Here is a 23,747-nt window from a genome sequence, read left to right as displayed (position 1 = left end):
ACTTTATATCTCTTCATATCAAATATTTATCTCAAATTATTCTCAGTGTGCCTCATTTCTGTACTCTCCGTTCTCTTGAGCAGGATGAAAAAAACAGTGTACAGTTGCAACATATAAAAGCTTAATGCATCATCGTTTTAATTGATACAATATATGTACATCCATGTTTCAATCATCGTCATAATGCAAGAAATCCCATCTTTACATCTATACAGTGTTCCATTTGTTGTCAGTATAAAAGAAAGGGTTAATAATCACAATAATAATAATAGTATTCCCGGTGTGGTAATGCAACGGTCTTCCAAAGGAATGGTAGAAAGGGAACGGAAAGCTCGCAGACCCCAATAAAAACCAGGTTGCCACTACAGTCTCACTGAGTTCGAGGCAGACCGATTGAACCAGCAGTGCCTATAATATGTTACAGTGTCTCTTTCTCTGACATGCTTCTTCTTCTGAAACTCCGTGGGAATCACTAAATCTGCTAAATCACCACACTGTACTTGACCTACATGAGTCATGTCCCATAGCATCACATGTCTACGATTTTGACCCTGCTTTCCTCAATTTTATCTGCATCCCTTTCTGTAACCTCTCTGACCTAGAGGGGCCCCAGGCACTATTTGCTCATTGCTCACTTTCCATGCCTAGAATTCCAAATTCCTCCCCATAGCTGAAGCACCCCTTCTTCCCCCTTCAGGTTCCCTTCCCCTCGGGTACAAAGTTCCCTTAGTTACATTTGAACTCCCTTCCCCCTAAGTTCATCTCATCCATCTATCAACCATTTCCTCCAACCATTCCTCTACCGTGGCCGGCTGGTTGACCAGCCTGCCTCCCCACAGTGTAGCTGCATATCAATCCCCTGCTGTGCTTTGTGCGGGTTGGTTTCCTGGCAACAGACAACAGCTATGACAGGGCTCCAGGGCAGAGAGAGCCCATTGCATTGCAGGAGCTTGCTATAGCTAGATAGCTCAGTCCAGAACCACTGATATTCGTGGCCATGGCTTGAGTGTGCTATAAACTAACCGAGCTGCTGCTGTTGCAGGGTTCTGGCTCTCTCTGACAACTTGAGAGTTCAAGCAGACAGGCAGGACAAGAAAGGCTGTGTCTGAGCCCATTAGTGTTGGACACCAGGTCTAAGATGGCACGCATGGTTGCCTCTGAAAGTGTCTGCCATTACTCCATATGGGATTGTTGTGAGGTAGTACAGATGAAGACACCTGCACTACTGTAGAATCTCTTTAATAATGCTGTAAATATTTTTAAAATATATTTCTTATGTATTTTAAATGCACAATTGCAGTTACAAAAGGAGTAAAAATGACCCCCAGATGCTATTTACAGTAAAATATATTTTACAACTTTACAGTTACTAGTAGATTCAAAAAAAGACTTTGAATCTCACTTGTAAGAAATGTCAACATGGTTGAGAGTTGTGATTTAGGCAGCTGCAGCATGCTTTTAGTTGATTTCAATCATACTGACTTGTAGGTTGAAGGGAACTTGCAGTGCATGTCTTTGTGGTAGTGTTAACCAGAAGTCTTTGTGGTTAGACAAAAGCGCCGTTAAGAGATTTATGGCAGAGAGCACTTTCAGAGCGTGGCTTCACAATCTTTTTCCTGTCTGCTTGAACTGCTCATTCTCTAGCATCCATTATCCCTCTCTTGTCATTTCCTTTTGACATCTGTACAAATATGCAGAAGTACACCTGTGTACCTCAACTTCGAGTTTTTAAAAAACACACCTTTGACACCTCTTTGTAAAGAAAAATACAAAAAAAACAAACATTTTACAATCAAACACCCCTTCAGGCTTCAATATAGTGAGTGGTAATGTTACAATGCCAATCCTGTGGTGGCATCACTGCCACTAATTGGTACAGTATAAGGGATATCATATCAATGCAGCATTTCATGTTTTTAATAAAATCGTTGCAGATAGCATGTCATTATTTTGTTGTTTTGTTTGTTCGTATTTATTGCTTGATTAGATGGCACGTGGGCAGGATTTTTCCAAATAATAGCAGGTGAATATAGGATTGTGTTGAACAAAATATAGCCATGTAAGGAATAAAAATGCAGCAGTTACTGTCACCTTTGGCAAATTTCCACCTCCAAAAATAGCCATGGGTTGTAGTATGAATCATATATTATGGTATGCTTATGATACATACAGTCACCAATGCAGGAAAAAGAGAAACTTTATCCATATTCTTCATAGGAAATGTAAAAAATAAAATAAAATCAAAACTACCTGTACTGTAATAGCAAAACAAGACACAATTGTGCTACAAGTGCTTATGTGTTCTTGGCACCTGTGGCCTCAGTCCAGAGTGAGTCCTTCTGTATTTGCCACAGTGGAGCAAAATCCTCACCAGAGGTAGAGAGAGAGAGGGAGTCCATTCTGTGGAGCTCTGTTGCTGCAGACCTCTTCCAACCAACACCCCCCCTTTTTAACTGCCAATGTGGCACATTCCTCCCTCGCCCCTCGCCCTCCTCGTTAGGTGGAACATTCCAGGCGACAACCATTTTCTGAGACAAAAAAAATATGAACTCCATCAGGATTGGTTAAAACCAGCAATGATGACAGGTTTGCAGTAAATAATACATTAGCAATAGGTAGAGATACAGCTATTTACAATCGCACAAAATGTCTAACATCTAATGTAGTGGTTTAGTCTCCTAATGAAAGAAGCAATAGCTGCTTTAACCCTTGTTCCACTGTCCTTCTCATTCATAAAGTAAAAAGCAACCAGGAAATATTTAAAACATAAATTGTTGGCAGTTTACATTCGTGCTTGTGAGTGTTTGCCCTCAAGGCTGTTGAGCAAGGACGCAGACCATCAGCGTAACCCAACATACCCGCAGAATCTGTACATTTGTGCATTTTTGACTTCTTCGCTCCTTTGCCATTAGGTAAACCGAATGAAAATTGATCATGACAAATACTGATATTTTTACCGTTTGGTTATTAAAACGGCCAGAACTTAATATGGCCACTTGGTTTAAAAAAAACTGCTGAAGTTGAAGCTTTGGCTTCAACAGCCTCAGCTTGTGCCTTTGTTTCAGCCATCAGATGATCGTTTTTTTGGGTTCTAAAGCACTCTAAACTAAAGAGCCTTCTCCAGCAAGAGAGGCATTTATGCAGCATACCTTCTCAAACCTCAACCAATAGGAAAGCACACTCGCACTCAAACAAATCACAGAAAACCAAATAGAAAAAGGGTGAGATTGTTTTTGGATTGTACATCAGCAGAACGTGGTGTGTAACTAAATGTATACTCTGGTAGATGTTGCATACAGTTTAATCACTACATTCTAACATTAAGTATGCAACACCAGTTTTTAACGGAGGTGAGACTTCACAGAGCATAGCATTCACATGGAGTAGAAAACAGACATTGCTCAGACTAGAAATAAATGCATTATAGTCAGTGCACTTCATCTTTACATTTTAAAATCACCCTTCAACTACCTTAAGCCATGCAGTCCACAAGATATTTGAGCTCCAGCGTTTGATTCCAGTGCATAAGGCCTTAGCAAAGGCATTTTAATGATATTACCTTTGTTCAGAATATGTACCAGTATGGATAATAATTTCTCCCAAAATACATGAAGGAGCTTTTTAAATTTCATCAGGCAAAAACTGAGATTGGCAGCAGCAGAAATGGCTCAGAATTGACAGACTTTACATTCTTCCACAAGTTCTAGACCACAGTTTTTTGTAATTTTTTTTGTTTGTATTTTTTTTTTTTTTTTTTTTTTTTTTTTTTTTTTTTTTAATACAATCCACCTCAAGAGAGCCCACATCTTACTCTCAACCTCCACCGAGTTTTAGAAAGAAGGGGTTGGGTCATTCAACAGCGGCCTGAACACACTAGCAGAGATAACCAATGTAATATTTTTGACGCTTAAAATTAGTTTCTGCCGTGGTGATCTTGTGAATAAATCTGAATTCTTAGCACCACTGACATTTCACAGCTGTTTTTTCACATTGTACTCGAGAAACAGATGGTATGGTCTGATTCTGGTAACTGCATTTTGTTACCTAATGTATTACAAAGCTTTGCAGGGAGTTTATATCTAACTGTATGAAAGTCAGTGGTGGCTTTTGTTCTAGAAATATCACAAAATACAATCTGGTCCTCTTTTGACTCTCCAGCAACAACCAAGTTCAAAGCAGATGCATCAAGGTGGTGTGAGGCATCCTCCACATGTTGGCCCAATGAAAGCATCTGAAAACAGCACTGTTTGCTGCTTTCAGTGCTTTTGCGCCTCGTGTTTTCTTTGCAGAATTTCAAAGGGAAATCTTGGATTGGCTCTGGTTAAAATACTAAAAGCATGTCAGTAGCTAAACCTCCTCTGGAAGTGTCTCAGTTCACATGGCTTAAACACAGGGAGTTAAGAGGAAGAAGCCTTAGTAGATTTGACTGTAACATAAACAGACCTCTCAGTGGCTAGCTAAGCTCACCTTATGTCCATCATGGGAGTCATATATGTACATTCTGAAATATATAATAGTGTGGCAACTATAATCTAAAATGATATGCAAAAGAAAACATGTGTGTACTGTATCTTTTTAAGCATTTGGAAGTTCAGGACACTTAGCAGGAAACACAGCTATTACCTGTGTCACCTGGAGTACAGCCCAAACATTTGACTCGTGTCCTTTGTCTGCATGAACTAGACAAGCAAAATATTTCACTTGGCGCTTGAATAGGGCCACATGATTTTGCAATGTGAACTGCATGGGAATAATTGTTTTCTTTTGCATTGTTTATTGAATGCCCATTGAAAATCTTAGTCCTGCAAAGAATTGGGAACCTTATCACAAGCTGTTCTACAGGAAGAAGAGCTATGAGGCTTCCAGTCATATGCCTTCATTCCCACCATGATTAGGGAAAGAAACTAACTTCTTTGTCCTCCAGCCAGTCACAGACAAATCTGTAATTCAGCAAGGCTTTTAGAATTGGAGACAATTCAAAACAATGGTCGGCTACCTCGTAAAGATTTTTGAGCATTGGCTTGTGGCTGGTATAAATTTCATACTCTTGTCTTGATTACACAGAATTAAGCTCATTTTAAATAACGTAAACCATTCTAAAAATTCCAAGTCTATGGTTCCACTGTATGCCATGTGCTAGGAGTTTCTCCCCTAAAAGTTATATTTGCATTCAAAGACACATTTCATGCAAATGGTACAATTGTTCTTTTTTTCCAACCAAAGAAACACACATTTCTTTTATATGTTTGTCTTAAAAAGAAGCTTATTTTCTTCATATATATTTATATTTATATATATATTTATATATATATAGTATATATATATCAGGGTTTTTTTCTGCACTTTTCTAGGGCAGGCACCGTACACACACTGGGTACAGAGGCATGCCACACTTGCATTGCTTTTTGCATTCTACAGTTGGTTGGCTGGCAGGCATAATGTCATCCAGGCAGTGCTTCAGTTGGTGAGTGTATCCTATGTCTGCACCAACGCTAACACACATGCACACACATTTTCTCTCTCACGATCTGAGTCCTCTGCATCACACACATATAACCATACATCATGTGCATGCTGGCACCAGTCTGTCCCGTAGCTGCAGAGACAGCATCACACTGCCTAGATGACATCAGAGGTGGGGGGGCGGGGTCAAGGGTTGGTCCAACAAGCTTCAAATGGAATAATAAAAGCAGTGCAGCAAGGCTCTGTGGCACATGCAGAGATGGGAAGGGAATGGATGGGATCTTGGACAGGATAGGTCAGAGGTCAGCGGAGGGTATGCAGGGTTCAAATGGAAGGTGTATGGTCTAGCCCAGGGTTGCAGACAGATTCATGAATGGGAGGTAGGGGGGGTTTGAGGGAGGAGGAGGAAGAAAAGCAAGGCAAGGAGGGTCAGTGTTAACTTTGTGACAATTACGCTTGTATTTTTTTTTTTCCTTTTTCATGTTATGTGCTTTTTTTGGTTACGTTTTGCTTTATATTGAACTTTTTACAAATGGTTTGATGACTCAACTTAGGCTCAGAGTAGTGGATGGCTGACTCTACTGCTGGTTGTATGGTTGGAGGATGGAGATGGAGAGAGGTGTTATGGGAGAAACTCTGACCTTAGCTACATGAGTTTTCAGCTGTATACACAATATAAATACATGGAGGAGGGGTAATACTAATGCCAATATATTGGTTAAAATTAGTATTTGCTATTTGTGCTCAGTCATGTACTGTAGGTTTGCAAGTATTGCTAGTAGTCATGTCTTACCCAAGTTGTTCCCTAATAACCTGGATTGAGTATGTGGAGTGTAGACTGCAGCTACTTTGTAATTGTCGTAGTTTTGACAGTAAAATTTGCATATTTAAATGTGTTAATTTCTTCAAAGTTATAAAATTACTAATTATCAGTTAAACACTGAACATATTCAAAATGTTAGAATTGATCTTGATTCAATCAGTAAACAGTTTATAAGTACACATACAAAGTAGTTAATGTTTAGTTAGATAATACTTGACTCAGCAAGAAAGGTTCATGACACACTGTTGAGGCTTGATCTAATGCGAGACCACAGCCTCATCAAACGCACACGCATACATACACACAGTCGAATACTCTCCACAATCACACAAACATACACAGACAAGCTCTGACATGCAGCTATATCATATCTTGGGATCAGTGTGACACCGCAGTGAGAAAGCTCCACCCTCCTGTCACCTCAACCAATCAGAGACCTTCTCCACAGCTCCAGTGAGAAGGAGTGATAAATTTGATGTCAAAAAAATAGAAAGGAGGGAGAGATCCAGTCCAAACAATGAGTGAGGAGAGTAGAGAGGAAGGCGTGTGAGGAAGATGCACTGTGTTGGTTCATGTCCATTTAGGACGCAGGATACACGGCGCATATTCCGGTAGCCATCCTGTCTTTCTTCTCTTTCACTGTGGGGGTCAGTAACACTCTCTCGCTGTGCTTCAATATGGTGTCTTGAGAGACTGGCTAAAAGCCACATTACTTGGGCTGTGTGTGTAAACACGCTCAATCTACAATGCACACACACAATTTACCACTGCACGTCTTTTTCTAATGGAGAGTGTTTACCAAAATCTCACTATTTTGTGTGTTTCCCTCTTGAGGAAGCCATATCTGCCCCTCCCAACCCATCCATTGCGCTGTCTTCCCCCAGTGAAAACAGCATGCACATGTCTCTACTGTGTCTAAACCCTCAGTTTGATTTTGCTATAGGAAAATTGTAGGAGGGAAGGGACGGCTTGAGGTGCTGGGGGAGGGTAAAGGGGGGAGTTGTGGAATAATAATGAGGGGAGTTTTGATCTGAGTCACATGATCTTGAAACCAAAGGGGCTGGGGAGGGTGCCTAGTTGGGGTGCCAGTAAGATGTCTTCTAAAAATGACAATTGTTTTTTTTTTTCTCCCACAATGGAAAGGGAGGGGAAAAGATACAAAAAAAATAGATTAATAAAAGAAACAAACTCTTATTTAAAATGTAAAAGAATAATACAAAAACAACAGCAACAAAACCATAATAGTAATAAAAACGTTAGTGACTGGAAGATGAAATAGTAGAAGTGTTAAGTAGTACTCAAAGTTATCTCTAATGACACAAAATAAATAAAAGCTGTCAGAGGAGAGGATGCGGTCGGGGCTCTCAGGTGACGGAGGGTCGTTGGTCTCTCTCTCTGTCCCTCTCTTTCTCCATCTCCCCCTCTCCATCTCTCTCTCCCTCTCCCTGTCACCTCTCACTCCTCACGAAGCTGCAGGCGGTAGCGGCTATAGCGGATCTGGAAGAAGAGCCTCTCCAGCGGCGAGCGGCTCATCCCGGGTAGCCTGTAGTCCTCGCTCTGGCCCGTTCTGCGGAAGCCCAGTGACTCGTACAGCTTGTGGGCAGCCAACTTGACAGCCGTTGTGCCGAGGACCACGGCAGCGTAGTTGTTGCGCACGGCAAACTCCAGGACACGGCGGCCCAGTGCCTTTGCGATGCCCTTGCCCCGGTAGCGGGAGTCCACCGACATGCGCCGCAGCTCGACCGTGTTGTCATCCTCACGGCCCTGCGCCGCCACAATGCCCACCACATGTCCGTCAAGAACTGCCACCCAGAAACAGGAGCCTGTCAGAAGAAAAGGGGGAAAATCTGATCAGATTAGGTCTAATGCAATGGCTGAACATACAGATAAACCCTTGAAGGAACAGCTCAACATTTTGAGAAATATTGTAGACAGACTTGAAGTTACTGATGTCCTCTAGATAGTTAGCATGGCTTAGCTTAAAGACTGACGAAAGCAAACCCTGTCCATCTTAAAGCTCATCTCTGTGTATCAAAGCGACATTTTTTTTCCCCCAGGAAAATGCTTTAAAATGGCTTAAATGTAACTCTATACTGTAGCTTCCTCTAAAATGTTTGGCTCTATGTAGTCCTGCATCTCTTTTCACCCACTGATCCCTGCTAGCTACAGCTCGAGCACACCAGTTCACCTACAACTCTGCTCAAACAATGTAAAACTACTTATGCTACACGACAGAAATTTGTAATATCAAAGTAATTTAGCCATACACATTTGAAAAGAAAACGGATTCTGAAGAAGAATAAAGATATGGAAAGTCCAACCATGAAAGCTGACAGAATTGTTTCCTTAGATTTGTCTCATACGAAACCCCAGGAGTCTGAATTTGTGTTTTTGAAACTCTCATCTTTACACAGGCATATATAAAACAATGCATATACTTCATGAAAGAGGACTCAACCTTTTATCTACCTAAAAGCAAATGAATGAATTAGCATACTGCTCAAAATGTTAAGCTACTCCTTTAAGATATGAAAGTGACAAAGAGGGTATTCCAGTGTGCAGTTTTAAAGTTTCATCACTGTGGTTTTTAGTCTTCTTGAGATCAATGACTTCTGTGGAGTCTCTCACACCATGAAGCCTTTGAACATATTTCAAGTCTGTCAGAAATATTTAATCTTGATATTTTCCACAGTGACAAAGTCACAACTGGAGAGAATCACGTGCTTTTACATATCGGAACACAAAACAGACAGGGCTTACTTCACAACATATACTTCATAATTGTCCTAAAACACCTGATAAGACTGATGAAAGCAAAAACTGGATGGACAAAAGGTGCTTGGATGATGGTATTTGGCCACAAATCAAGTTGAACATCCTGTGCTTCCATTAGCCGCCTTTTGCATCATGCTGTGATGGCTTAAATGCTCTGAGTGGAGAGGTATACGTAATAGGGAATAAAAGAAAGGACGCAGGGAGTAGATGAATGAGCAGGGCAGAGACCAGTGACTGACTGGTGCTTAATGGCATTAGATACTCAGTAAGACTCTGCTGATTAAAAGTGCGGGCATGAAGGAGCAGTTACTTAGCGCTCACAGTTTAGTGAGGCAGAGGCACTGATACGCAGATTTCTGAAAGCAGTTAAAGGCAAGTTTTGGGGGGGTTAGGCAAAGAAATATGGTAAGAAATGTTCCAATTTTAGACAGACATGATGCAGGAATTGAATCTTATTTTGTTGAAACCCCTATTTTGCCTTATAAAAACAGCACAGGCAGCATTGTCATTTTACAGCTTGTACTGTATCAGGGAGTCAATCAGATGCTGACGACAGACAGACAAAAGACGAATACATACAGACAGAGAAACAAGGTTAGACTAATGTAGATAAAATGTCAGCAGACAATGCTCCTCCACCAGTGAACCACTAAGAGCCTGAATATCAACACGCTTTATATTGATCTTTATTCAAGCTGCAGTTTGTAAATTGTTTGTTTTGATACAGTGACTAGACTTGTGAGTTATTTTTCTATTTGCCCTTGAATAACTTGAATGATACTTTAAATTAGAAGGGCAAAACTATGTGAGTAAGACTGACAGAAGATCTTCTTTGAAATTTAACATTTTCTCTGTGTCACTGGCTTTTGACATCAGCTGAAATGTTTCTTTAAAGTTTATCATCAGAGCTAGAAAATTGCTCCCTACAGGGAACCACACATCTAAAAGAAACTTAAATGCGAATCACTAGTTGACAGAACCCAGCAAAGAGGAAAATGTCACAAGGAACTAATGTTATGGGTCATCATAGTTATTTTCTCTGGAATTATTCCTTCTTGAATCTTAATCATTTGATTCTTAAAACCAACATGCGGTCCAGGTACATGCCCTTGCTCAACTTTCTTTACCAATCATAATCTTTCAAAGAAAAAGGCCCTCTAAATCTCCTTTTTTTTTAATTATGTAACTAGGTTCAAATAGCCTTTCCATTAACATCAGCAACATGTGTTGGCTGTGCTTACTTGATTTTGTACTAAAATGCCATCTGTTTGTTATAGATTAAGTAAATCTGACTATTCCGTGACTGGCAGCAGCTGACCTGCGAACAGTAAAAATCTGTCCGTCTGCCGTGAGCTCCGAATCTGAATTCTTTCTCTCTCTGTCCTGACTCTCAGTTTCCCTGCCTTTTCACATAACCTCTCCTTTATTTTCTGCTGAATCTCTCACTCTCACACGCACAAACAGGCGGTGATACTGACATCATGCTCCTGCTGGAGTCCCACGTGTTAGCAGGGATTTGATGCCCCTGCAGGCCTGTGTTAAGCTGATCCAGAGGCTTCTGTTACTGAATCAAACAACTGTGATACGTAGGTTGCCGCAGCAGCAGCCGGCAATCCCAAGTACCCCCTGCTCTCCAAGTGTGCAACTAGTGTTTCACTAATCTGTTAGGGGAGTTACGATTTGGAATTATAAGCTAGAAGATTCCTACTTTCCTGAAGAGCTGAAATGCTCCCACCTGAACACCCTCAATTAAAAACAATTACACATAAGAGCATCGTTAGACATTGATGGTTAAAACTTTTCACGCAAGAACTGTCTGCCATTGAAGAAATGTGGATCAGATGACTGCAATTTACTGTTAATATAATTTCTAGATAATAAAAGTCTGTCAACCGTAAAAAAGTCAAACTATTGTTTCTCGCTGCTATTTGGGGCCACCAAAGTGTGACATTGATTCTTTGGCGCTTTGATGGATGATTGTCAAAGTGTCTTACAGTATTCACAAATACTGTGGAATCATGTTTTATTATGGGCAGATGTTAAAGCTGCGGTGTCAACTCCTGTATCATTCTGCTGTTATTATTATGCCTGTGTGTGTGTGTGTGTGTGTGTGTGTGTGTGTGTGTGTGTGTGTGTGTGTGTGTGTGTGTGTGTGTGTGTGTGTGTGTGTGTGTGTGTGTGTGTGTGTGTGTGTGTGTGTGTGTGTGTGTGTGTGTGTGTGTGTGTGTGTGTGTCTGAGAGAGGGGACACAGACACACTTCCATAAAGCCCTCCTGACCATCTGTCTGAACTGAGATAGTGCCAGGAATGGGGACAGCACAGGAAAGCATGCACGCCTACCACCACTCTCCCTATCCACTCATCAGACTCAGCTCAAAAGATCACTCAGATAACATGGGACAATGAGCTAAACTGGAGAAAAAAAAATCTCCCCGTAATTTTACATCTCTCCTCCCCCCCTCTCGTCCGTCTGTGCTTTTCTTATGAAAGCTAAGAAGGGTGTATTGACCTGTAAGCTTTATGACACCGTGGCTCAGGGAACTTTACATCTGCTGCATTTGACTCTTCTGCTATTAAACTGCATGCATTTAGTGACCTGTCATTATTTCTGTTGGGAGCCTGCAGATAACAAGATAGGATGCAGAGAAAAGGCAAAAGGGAGACAGAGAACGTTACGACAGTTTTAGACTGTTTATGGCAGTGTTTGTATGACACAACAAAAATGTGATAATATGAGATGTCACAGCTGATTCAAAATTAAAGGGACTTTGTGGGTACACTTGCAGGTGATACATGTTTTACAATTTTGTGTGTTTAGGGGTTTCTTTCGCACCAGAGGTGAAAATCTCAAAACTAGGATAATATGAGGCGATTAGGGGAAAACAGTCTCTTAACTAAAGAGTCGACCAATATGGGGTTTTTTTCAGGGCCGAGAGCGGTGATTAGTCATGAAGGACACTGACAAACCAATATTTGGAAGCTTACACATCTGCAGCAACATTTTAAATCTTGGTGTCAAAATGTATAGTAGTTTAAACTCCAATACAACACTTGAGTTTAATACAAATTAATGAGACCTTTGAAACATTTATTCCTCATTGTTTTTAAGCTAAAAAGGTGGGTATATTAGAGGCAAAGTAGCACATTTTACAATACATTTATTTTATCTGGTGTCTGAGCAAGAAAAGCAAGTGAAAAATGCTGAACATCGGACCTGATAATTGGTTAACCCCTGCTTTTGACTGCTTAATTGACATTGACTGTCTTCATGGTTTCCAGAGGATGAACACTAATTGCTTTTACATCCCCTTACTTTTGTTACATGTAGAAATGACTGAAATGTATCCGTCAAATGGCAAAATCATTGTTAAGTTATCTATTGGTCAATGCAACCGTAGACATTAGAGAAGATTCGGACTCTCCTGTCGTGTAGATTATACAACCGTGGTGTCTCAAATACCTGAGATATGTTTGTTGGAAGTTAAATATGCTTTTACTGGAATTTAACATGGGGGAGTCACCAGTTGCACAGAGGAGCAAACTGAGATGAAAGCGTGAGTAATTATCTTAACCTAAAGCCATAAATGTAGTTATCTTTTTAGGATTACAGTAATCTTTGAGTCAGGGCAATCTTATTTGTATTTTTTTTTCTCCTTCTTCCATCAACCTTCCCACTTTCCTGCTTATTTTGTGCAAATGTTTTGGTATTCATTATTATTTCTACTACCCTATGTTTTGCAAGTTACTTGTTAAGAACTTTGAACTGCATTAGTTTAAAGAGTGCCATATAAGTGATTGATTGATAGCTGTAGATAACAGTTCATAAGGAGCAATCTGCTTAGTTCTTGATGTCTCCACAAGATTGACCGGATAGAGGGAATACGTAAAGGGACAAGTCTTCTGAGCAAGGCATTAAGCTCTGTGTCACTCAGCTGCTTAAGAGTAAAGCTCACCACAGTAGTAATACAGTGCACCGCCTATGTTTTGATGTGACACTAGAAAGTCGTATGAATGAGCTTACTGACTCAAGAAAAAACTGTTAGAGAAATAGAGGAAAGATGGGACTGAAAAGAAGAAATCATTCATCTGAGTGAGCAGAGGAGGAGGAAGGCAACACATCTGTGTTAACATTAACAGTGAAGAGCTTGAAAAGATCCATTATTGCTGCTGGGGGCATACGAACGCAAAGGGGGGGAGGGAGGACGGAGAATCTGCCATTATTACAGAGGGGGAGGGGATCTGAAGAATACAGATGATCTCAAGACAAGAAATAAATCACGCTGCGAGCGAAGGCGAGAGAGAGAGCGGGGTGGAGCTCTGAGCTCTGGAAATCATTTGTAATGATTCCCATACAAGCAAAAATCTCATTACAGCTTTCTTAATGCAACAGATCTAATTTCATTCGCTGCTTCAGAAAGGTATTAATATGCCTCCATGCACGTGTGTGGGAGTGTTAAATACTGTCTGATGCTGTGATCTGAACCCTGTATGGATCAAAAACAAAAAAATGTGCACATACTCAAACACTGGCACACACAGGAGCGCATGAACGGGAATAGTTTTTATGGTGTCTAACAAGATTATTCTCCTTTCCGTCAGATGAAACCTAGAGGGCTAATTCAGTTGATAAGCATTCAGTCTAGACGCCACCTCGCTGAGCTGTAGTTCACTTCTCTGAAACAAACGCTCTGTGAGCTCTGTGGGTGTAAGCCCTGATGAAAGCTCATTAGTGACTTGACTTTGTGTATACTTGCTAGTTGTTCGGTGTTCTAATGATCAAACTGAAAATTCATTGTTATTTTTGCATTTCTCTTCAGAAAGTTTCATTGTAGTGGAGAACATTAAGTCAATTTAAGCAGCAGTGATTCATGTTTTAGGAGTGACTCTGAACGTGTTGCGTCACTGCATGATTAATCTGACCCTGCAAGGCATTAAATGGCGCGAGCACATTTCTGCTGCCATTGAAATGTCAAACTGGCGCCCATGCGGAGCTTTATTAGAGTGTGTTAAAGCAATTTTTCCTTTCTGAGCAATCAGTCCTGACCACAGCTTTATCAGTTTCCTTGCTACAAAGTTGCATATGTTGCGCTTTGTTAAATTGGACCAATAAACAAACTAAAAATTACGAAAATTAGCTTTTTTAATTTACTAAGTCATATAGTTTTGATATTTTTTAAATGGCTAACAAAGATCTGCTGCTTACGTCGATTAACTTGTATATCTTTCTATTTTACTTTTAAAGAAAGTAGATTTTTTTAGAGTCCCGCGGTCTTCTACAACACAAACTCCTTAATGCACACACACAGCCACACCCTGCTCCTCAGAGTGCATGCTGGGAATATGGATTAGCCTGTCACATATAACCCACACATCAGCAGTTTCTTCTTCCGCCACGGGCAAATGAGGGCGAGAGGAGGTGACCGTCAGACACAGGACACACTTTCCACATATGTACTCAAACATGCATTAAATACTAAAAATATGTACTGACGCGATGAAATACAAAAGAAGTCTTCACCGACCACCTAATTAAAGCTTAAAACAACATACAAAGAAGACTTAGCTCACACACGGCTTCCATGTTAAATTTCCATTAGTTTTAAGGAGCTCTTTATTTGTTCATTGGTTTTACTGTCTTCTTGCAGTCTATACATGTTTGTTTGTACATAAGCAGTTAAGTACATACCCCATTTTAAACACAAGCTACTCTTTACTGTGTCTAATGCATTGCTCACATGACTGCTGTTTTTGCAGCCTAAGCTCTCTCTCTCCTTCATTCCCAGGGTCAAAAGGCATCAGGGTGGGCTTTACACCCAGCTGCAAAATGTGACTCTAACCTATTACATCTAGACCAGCGTATAATGCTCCGCTGTAAGTCATTACCAAGCTGATTTGGTTCAAACAGCAGAAATCACTTTTAATCGGCACACACAGCTCATCACTTGCTTGTCAATACCGGGCTTTAAAACTGCTTTTCTGTAGTGATAAATCCTCGTGGTTAGTCTCCAGAGAGTCAAGATAGCAAAAAAATGCACAATTCAGCAACTAATGAGGCTGCTGTTGAGACGTCATCGAGTCTCTCCAATGAGTGCCCTTGTTCAGCATTGATTTCAGCAGAATGTGAAACAAAGGCTGAAGGTAAAGACACTGCAATGCATTATTAATGATGGGCAGCACTTAATCAAAGCCATGAATAGACAAGATACGCATGCTCATGTACTTGCAGTGTACAGCGGAAGTAATGGACAGGTGATGTCTTTACTTTCTCAGTGTGTGCAGTCAGACGGTGATGTAATTTTAACCTCGTCGCAAGCATTTCGACATGAGTTTGAAGGCTGACAATGTAAATTAGCTGTCAGAGAATGGATATGTTTCCTGAGTGGAACAAAAGTAAGACGTTTTTGATGGTATTTGTAATGTAGCCTCATTCCACTGTAACTTGTTTGCGGTTAATTATGTCGTGATTAATTGATTTGTTTTCAAAATGTCAAAAATATGGTGAAAAATTTAAATCATGATTTTGAACTTTTTACATAAAACCAAGAAAAGCAGCAAATCCCAGTAAATTTTGACTTAAATGATCAGTTTATTCACATAATTATTTGAATATTAACCTGAAAGTTGCTATTGTTATTGTTAATTAAACCTCTACTTTATCAAAATCAGCTACACTGGATCCTAATTTAGTTGATATTAGTTTTCTTAAACTGTTTCCTGCAGCTGACAAAAGAAACAACTGAATAATACATTGTATTTTTTCTGTTTTTTTGTTTTTTTTAAGAGAAGCTGAAGGCTGCTTCCTTTGCTGGGAGGAAACTTGGCTTCCTCTGTGCCAGGATGATGGATAACCCGGTAGGCCACAGCAGCGCCTCCTCTGCACCTTCAGCGCAGATGAAATATCGAGAGGAAGAGGAGGAGGAGCGACACAGGTGGGAGAGAGAAAAAGACCGTGGCTTAAATTGCAACAAGAGGGAGGGATAGAAGTGTGTGGAGCGAAGAAAGAGGCACACTTTATTAATCTGAAATGCTTCAGCTGACAAGTCAGAAATATCCCCAGGAGGCCCCTTTGTCTATCTGCAAACCCACGAGCTCCTGATTTTCTCCGTATTAAATATATTGTTTTCCAGAACACCCCACCCTGAGATGCCCCCATTTTCTATCTAGCACTCACCTCCTTCCCTCCCTTCTCACATTATCCCTTTCTCTCTCTCTGTCTGTCTCCCTTATTCTGTCGTTTGGAACTAAAATAAGCACAGCAGGTAGCGGCTCTCTCCCCTGGAACAGACTGAGCTCAAACTCACCCCCTCACACACACAAATATACTGTATGTACACACAGCGCTACAACGGCACTGACCGGGAGGTATTATAATGTCTCCTGCCTTGATGAGACCCTGCAGTGGTCATGACGCCTCATTAAGCAGCCAGCGTTACTGAGTGGGTATCACTTCTAGCCAGGGAGGGTTTAGCTCAGTGTCTAGTCACAGCCTCATTATGTTATATTCGCTTTTTAGGCAGTAAGCAGCTTTAGAGTGACCTACAAGTAGAGAGTGCAAAGGAGAGCATATGTGATCTGACTACTTCTTGAACATATGGGGAGACCTCCAGCTCCTGGTATTTACAGCTGAGTTCCCATCGCAGAAAAGCTGGATAAAATACAACTATCTTTCAGCGTCCTTTGTCTGGTTTGGTGCTCTGTAAGTTTTCAAAGGTTGAGTTATGGTCGCTGTGACTTCATTTCCTATCAGACGAGCGAGCCACCATCTGAACACTGCTTAATGAGATTTGTGTTGACGTGAACCAGTCTCACAATACAAAATGTAATGCAAATGAGCAATAAAGGCAAGCAATTGCAGTCATAAAGCTGGTGTGAGGTGCTAGAGGAAGACTAAAAAAGTTTAGTCTCACACTAGATTTCCAGCAAATGGAATAAATAATGTTTTAGTGCTTTATGATATTCAGAATTTACTTGTGCTTCACAGTGCACAAAACAAAAATCTCAAAAGTTTCCAAAATCCTGATTAAGTCTGGATGAGATGAAAGGCTAATGTGCTATAAAACAGATTATTGTCCACACTTAGGTGTGCACTAGTACTAACTAAACAAGTTGTTTATGGCCTGTATCTGCTGAATGTCGAGTCGTGCCTTCCAGTGGAATTGAGTTTAGCCTGTTCCCACAAAATGGCTGTTTTGGGACCAAAAAGTACCTTCATTTTTGTCTTGTGATCACTGCAGTGTGCCTTGTCAGTTCAGGTAAACGGTGCCAACTAGTCAACAATGCAATTTCATTGTTCACAGGTCATGAAATGGGAGTTCATGTTTTCAGGAGCTTGTTTCTCTTGCCTGATTCTTCAGCCTTATATGCACACTACCGTCTTCATCTGATAACACACCCACCCACATAGTTTAATAAATGTGAATACTGTTCGACGTTCCACTGCAGGCGCACAAAGTAATGAGATAAATGCTGTACAAGCAATACAGCTGCTCAACGATGAAGGCTCGCTGATAAATAAGTCACTTTGCATTTTGCTATGGTTTTCAGGGCGAAAAATCCTGTCTGTTGATTCCAGTCTTTTGTCTTCATTTACAGTTTCTTTCAGCAAATGCTCTGCAGTTATTAACACACGATTGGTGGACATTTATTGATTTCCTGATTGACTCATTAATGATTTGTTGCTACCGAGGAAGGACAGGGAAAGATGAGGAGGAGTCAGAATGTACAGAAAGATTTGCACCAGCAGCTGTTATTTTAATTGCATCACTTTCACATTGTCAAACACTTATTGAACTGTTGAATTTGACTAAATAACTTTGAGAAATTAAGAGTTTCAAATGCACAGTGCACTCCTGTTCCAGCTCAATCTGACACAAGGTCAATTCAGTTACATCGCTTTTTAAATGTTTCAACTTAATTTAACCTATGATTTGAAAATTAAGTTTAATGTGGATCAATTTGTGTACAAAACTCTGCCATTTCAACAGCTGTTTTCATCACAGAAACCAGTTTTTTTTTGTCTTTTTTTGTTTGTTTCATATGGCCATATCCATTTTTACCACCAACCATTGTTACCTCAATTTGCTTTACAGTATGTCCACCTACACACACTTAATTATAGGTCAAATGAAAGAGGTGACAGCTGGTCGTAAGTGGCAGCAGAGTGACTGATCACAACACACACACAGACATAGAAGATAAAAGTATTGATTGTCGTAGTTGTGGCATGTGGAGAGGAATATGTGGCTTCAGTCAGTCAGTTTCCTTCTATTACCCTGTGGTCAGTGTCTGCTTATTGGAGTTTATTCAAATCATGTTGCTGGTAATTGTTGGAAAATATAAAGAGACAGAGTATCCTCTCTGTCTCTCTGTTGTTTCCTTTGTTTGGATCTGTCTTCCTCTCTACATTTAAAGTAGCGTTTATCCTCAAATTTGATCAGTTGCTGAAATACAGAATTCAGAATTGTAAAGATAATCTGCACCGAGACATATTTGAAGGAAAAAGAAACACTAATTTAAGTTCCAGAATATTTGGCCTCATCATTCAAAACACAGAGAATCATTCAATACAAACACAATTCGCGTATTCACCCACGGACTCTGTACCACTTGTTATTTCAAGTCCTCAAAGACATTTTTTTAAACATCTTACACACAAGTCTTTATGTCATCTTCTTGCAAAAACATGCAGCAAACTCTCAAACATTCCCTCTCAACCCTCCCACACACATTAGCTACTTGGAGTAGAGAGAGGCTCAAGCGCAGAGCCAAATTGCACAGAGGTGCTGTTTTTTTATTCGGTTGTCAGGCAGCCCTTAGTAGTGGATTCAAGCTGATTTTGATATGCACACTCAGGCATGTCGCACATAAACATTTCCTCATGACTTCTTCTTATGGTATTTTGTACCGCAAGCAAGGTGGGAGAAGAATTTCAGGGTTGATTCTGGAGACATTTTCCTACTGAAATTGAAAAAGTGTAGCCTCAGCAGTTAGTTTCTCTGTGCCCTTTTAAATTCATGGTTAAGTAAGTAAAAGGGCAATGAGTTTACCTGTCAAAAACTTGGCTAGGTGTGTATTGACTGATTTAGTTGCTCTAAAAAGCAAACAATTTACAGATTTTCATTCAAATGTTGCTAAATTCTGAAGCACTGAATAAGAACCTGAACGATATATATTGATTTATTGGCGTATCACAGATATATCTGTACTGGCACGTGTGTTCTCCGTTATGTGCCTATATATATATATATATATATATATATATATATATATATATATATATATATATATATATATATATATATATATATATATATATATATTTTTTTTTTTTTTTTTTTTTTTTCTCACAAAATATAATGGAAATAAGATGTTTTAGGAACGTGTCATCACATAGTGTGATTAGCGCTGTGTGCAGCACATGTAGCAGAGTATCGCAGCTGGTTAAACGGTGGTGCAGAGTCAAACCACATCTAGCTAACCAGCTAAGCTAAGGAGTTTGTTAAAAACATTGCTGGAAAGGAAATAAAAAGTCACTATCATTTTCCCCTCTAAATAAAATTCTAGCATATATATGTAAATATATATACAGAACATGACCAAACTATCAACAGTGTAACTTTTGATTCCCTAAAAACTGGTATCGGCCCCATAAATCCAGTATCAGTTGGGCTCTAATTACACCCTAAAAACACTTTTTTCCGACTAGCCCCAGGTACTAATGAGAGTAAAACAAATTTCTCATGTAAAATTAAATCTTTTAGGGCCTTTAAGTTCAACAAGTTCTCTACTATGATCTAAAAGTTTCATTCTGTACACTCGTGATGTGTGCACGCCTTTCTGTACACAAAGCAGCATGATAGTGATGTCAGTGGTGCCTCTCCATCAGGACTGCATGGTGGTACCCAGGTGTTCGTCCCCCTGGGCTCATTCAGTTCGCATGGCTATAATCATTAGCATTGTCCAAGAGCAGTGGTGCCTGACCCCCTCTAAACCATCGCAGCCCAGCAGCAATAATGGGAATGCTAAATTGCAGTTGTGTGTGCAGTGGATTACCAAGCCAGAGGGTACAATGTCAGAGAGAAATAGACAATGGAGAGCAATTGACTGGATTAACTAACACCTGCTTTTTATATTGGTCACATGGTTTAGGTTAACAGGGGATAAATGTGTCCAAGAAGTTACAAGGCAGTAAAATGTATAAAAATTTGTGTTGTGTTGGTGGACGGCTGCCGCTCACACCCAGACTGGAACTCCTGAGGAGACTAAATAGTTGGAGATGACACTAGAGGCAAATTGATTTTTTCCCATTTAAAAACTTTAGTGGAGGAAATGAGCCTTGCCGACACCGAGTGTACTGCACAAAGTGTATCAGCAGTCTCCTCTATGCGATCGATAGCCCTGTGATGCCCCCACCCACCCCCACCCCAGTGGCCGAGTGGAGCTCAGAGAGGAAGCGAGTGGGGGAAGGAGTGGAGAAAGACGTAGGGAGGAGGGGTGGGAAAGAGGGAGAAGGAAAGCAGAGAGTCGGCCTGCATATTTGATGATTTGCCGCTGCACTGCCTCAAGACTCAACCATGTTTTCAAAGTGTCAGTCACTCTGCCTTTCATGTAGAGTTTCTGTCTTTTCTCTTTTCTACTGTGGCAAACTTGCAGCCCCAACTTTTCTAAAGCACAATAGTTGTTTTTAAAGCACAGTGTTGGAGCATTGTTAGCTGACAAACCACACATTTGTGTCATTACTGAGTGAGAACAGCGAGGTTCCTCCTGCATCTTACCTGTGGGTTTCATGTAATAAGCCTCTATGTCAGCCATGTCCGTGTGCAGAGCACAGTCCAGATAACTCTGGATAACTTTTCTGCTGTAGTAGTAGCGTGCACCCATGAGAATGAGAGGTGCACAGCAGGTCAGCGTGACGGATTTGGTCACGTAAAAGCACATTACTATGGAGAAATGGAAGAAAAATAAACGAAACCTGTCAGAAAAGAGAATCACATGTTTGATTTTGGCGGAATTTGACCCCACACAGACACAGAAGAAGAAAAAAGGCAATATGACATTTGTAAGCATCAATAAGTAAAACAGTTGCATCAGAATATAAACATTTCGATGAAGAGATTATTTTTCACACAAACCCGCATTCATGAGACCGTGAAGTAAGGCACATTAGTAAAGCTGCAAGGTCACAAAATTAACAGTTTTTTTCTGGTAGATTTTCAGAAGAGAAGAAACCAGAGCAATCCGTATTGGAGTTATTAGTCAGATGTAACGCTGGGGGGCGCAAAGGGAAACAGAAACAAGCAGGATGAATGCTGCGCATAGCATGTTGCGTAGCATGCACTAATCTAGTAGTTTACTCCTCTGCATCCCAGCGTGGTGTAAAACACGGAATGTAGAGGCTGATGACTTCTTATTCATTTTCACAGAAGTTTAATACAACCAATGAAATCCCATCCGTGTGGTTCGGTTTTCCAGGCAGGACTATGAGGGATGTTGTGGCTTGAATTCAGTTTAATTAACACTGCGAGCAAATTTTGCGAAGCAGAACTGAGTGGGGGTTTTTTTGCTGCTGGACAAACGTGTGTGACTTTAACGTGCGTAACGGTAACCGGTCACGATGCACGAGGCTTTAATCTACACCGGCAACATCAACAAAAGCCAAACCAGATCAGTGCACGACTTGCGCATTGGCTGCTGTGCAGAGGTGGAGGAGGAGGAGGAGGGACGGACGGATGGAGGGAGGGGGAAAGCCGCCACGGTGCGTGTGCGCGCCGGGGGGGATTTTTTTTTTTTTTTTTTTTTTAAAATATGTGTGTTGGGGTGTGCGCGCCGGGGAGTGCTTATTTGGTTACGTGCGCGCACCCTGTGGGCCAATCCTTCAAATTCATTCACTCATTCATTCACGGCACCGGCATGTCATCACATCATCCGCAGGCCCCGCCGGTTATACACATGCACCATGCGCCTGCCATGCCTTTTGTTGCATGATGAGCAACATGCCGGTGTGCCGGCGAGAGATTAAAAAAGGGAAGGGGGGGAGCCGCGTCGGCACCGTTTAGTGCTGCAACAGATTCCAACTTAACTGAACATCGCCTACAGGGCCGGATAGTGCAGAAACATTAGATTTGGAAGGGATTTAAGACCAATTCCTCAAATAAATCACTTTAGGATGAAGAAAGCGCAACTGAGACATCAGCCTACAATGTGATCTGAGCTTGAGGAAGAAATAAACTGCATAATAATGTAATATTTAAGTTTTTCATTGCATTAGAAAAATGTACTTGAAGCATATAGTCTCTGATGCAAAGTATTGAGGGTACTTACCTGTCAGAAGAGCGTATAAAAACTGGGTCTTGGGCTGCTGCCTGAGCCCCCTAAACGCCGTATTGGGTATCCTCTCCATAATACCCTCGTAAAAGATGCGCCGCACCTCCTCCTGATCCCCGAGTTCGAACTCGCGGATAAAAACCGCATCTTTCCTCACATCCTTGGCCTCGGCGGGGTTTAGAGCCGCGCTGGACGGAGGAGAGCTCCACATGATCGACTCTTTTTTGGTCCCAGGTATAGCATCGTGTTCGTCCGCAACAATTTTAGTCTCGCAAACCATTTTTGGAGACGAAAAATGCATGCAACTGGCCGCAAAAAACACAACTACAGTTCAGAAAAAAATTAAAATGGGGAGGAGTGAGTGAAAATGGATGATGCGGCGAGGTTCTCGTAAAAAACAGCGAAACGATGGAGGGGGGATAAGACGAAAGGGGGATGTTCTGCTGCAACCCTGAGCGTTTCTGAAGACCAAGACTTGCCGGTGTGATTCAAGCAGTATTTATAAGCCAGCAGGGCGGGTAGATGCGGGTTCAGGGGTTGGGGTGATCCTCTCGCTGCGCAGATTGGTGGAAGCGCTGCGCCGTTAGATGCTGATGGACGAGGGAGGAGGGAGAGACGCTCGCTGCTTCTCCCTGCATCTGAACAGGCTCGTGTGTGCCGGCGAAGTGTGTATTTTGAGAAAGTGGGCCCATGAGGAGGGGTGCGAAGGCGAGATTGCGTAGAGAGGTCGGTTCTGAGCAGGTCTGTCTTCATAATGTCTTACAGTGAGGACGATCCCCGGTTTGTTCACATATCGAGGCTGTAAGGATGCAATGTGCAGCACAAAGGCGCAAGGTAAAGCGGAGAACGATGCGTCAAACAGGAGGGAATCCTAGTAACAGGGCGACTGCAGATGATTAGGAAAGGCTTGTGCGGTGTTCCTGATTGTAACGTGTGAGCAGAATAATTTAGAATGATTTAATCTGAGGGAAAAACCTGAATCTGGCAGAGCTCCTAAATGCAGCATATGACAGACACCACCGCTGTTGCGCAGATAGAAAGTCTGTACTGCGATAACGAGGGGATGGAAAAGACCCTGGTGTGATTCATGTACATTTATGTCCTGATATTATTCGACAATAAAATGACGGTGGGAGAGCTTTGATTCATGTCTGGCTGCAATTCCAGACTCGCAGTGGGCTGAATGCAGCCTCCTCTGCCGGTTGACTGACAGCCCTGCTGCACTGCAGTGATTCCTCCACGGCTTCCCTTCGCTTTGTCACCCTGCTCCTGTCATACATCACTCCCAACATGGAGATTATATCTCGCCTTACTGCGCATTTGAAACCTCCCATTAGCCCTATCTGTCGGCGACTTGGCGCGT

At 41.3% G+C, this 23,747-nt stretch overlaps 2 protein-coding genes across 2 annotated transcripts in view; one reads left to right on the top strand and one right to left on the bottom strand.

Moving 5' to 3' along the window:
• The window catches only part of poln (polymerase (DNA directed) nu), a 93,873-nt gene that overhangs the window by 57,106 nt on the left and 13,020 nt on the right, over positions 1-23,747 (top strand). The window contains exon 25 of the mRNA XM_035947444.2: positions 15,843-15,990. The gene's annotated coding sequence lies outside the window, so the exon portion shown is untranslated. The remainder of the gene's footprint in view (positions 1-15,842; positions 15,991-23,747) is intronic.
• Positions 115-23,019, bottom strand: nat8l (N-acetyltransferase 8-like). Its single transcript, XM_023268634.3, has 3 exons — positions 22,382-23,019; positions 20,836-21,000; positions 115-8,109 (listed from the first exon to the last, which is right to left on the bottom strand). The coding sequence occupies exons 1-3, from the start codon at positions 22,683-22,685 to the stop codon at positions 7,742-7,744; spliced, it is 837 nt and encodes a 278-aa protein (XP_023124402.1). The 5' UTR covers positions 22,686-23,019; the 3' UTR covers positions 115-7,741.

Source organism: Amphiprion ocellaris, chromosome 23, assembly GCF_022539595.1.
Source record: "Amphiprion ocellaris isolate individual 3 ecotype Okinawa chromosome 23, ASM2253959v1, whole genome shotgun sequence".
Classification (NCBI taxonomy): Eukaryota; Metazoa; Chordata; class Actinopteri; family Pomacentridae; genus Amphiprion; species Amphiprion ocellaris.
Note: the sequence above shows the minus strand (reverse complement) of the source record. Positions and strands in the feature narration are given on the sequence as shown.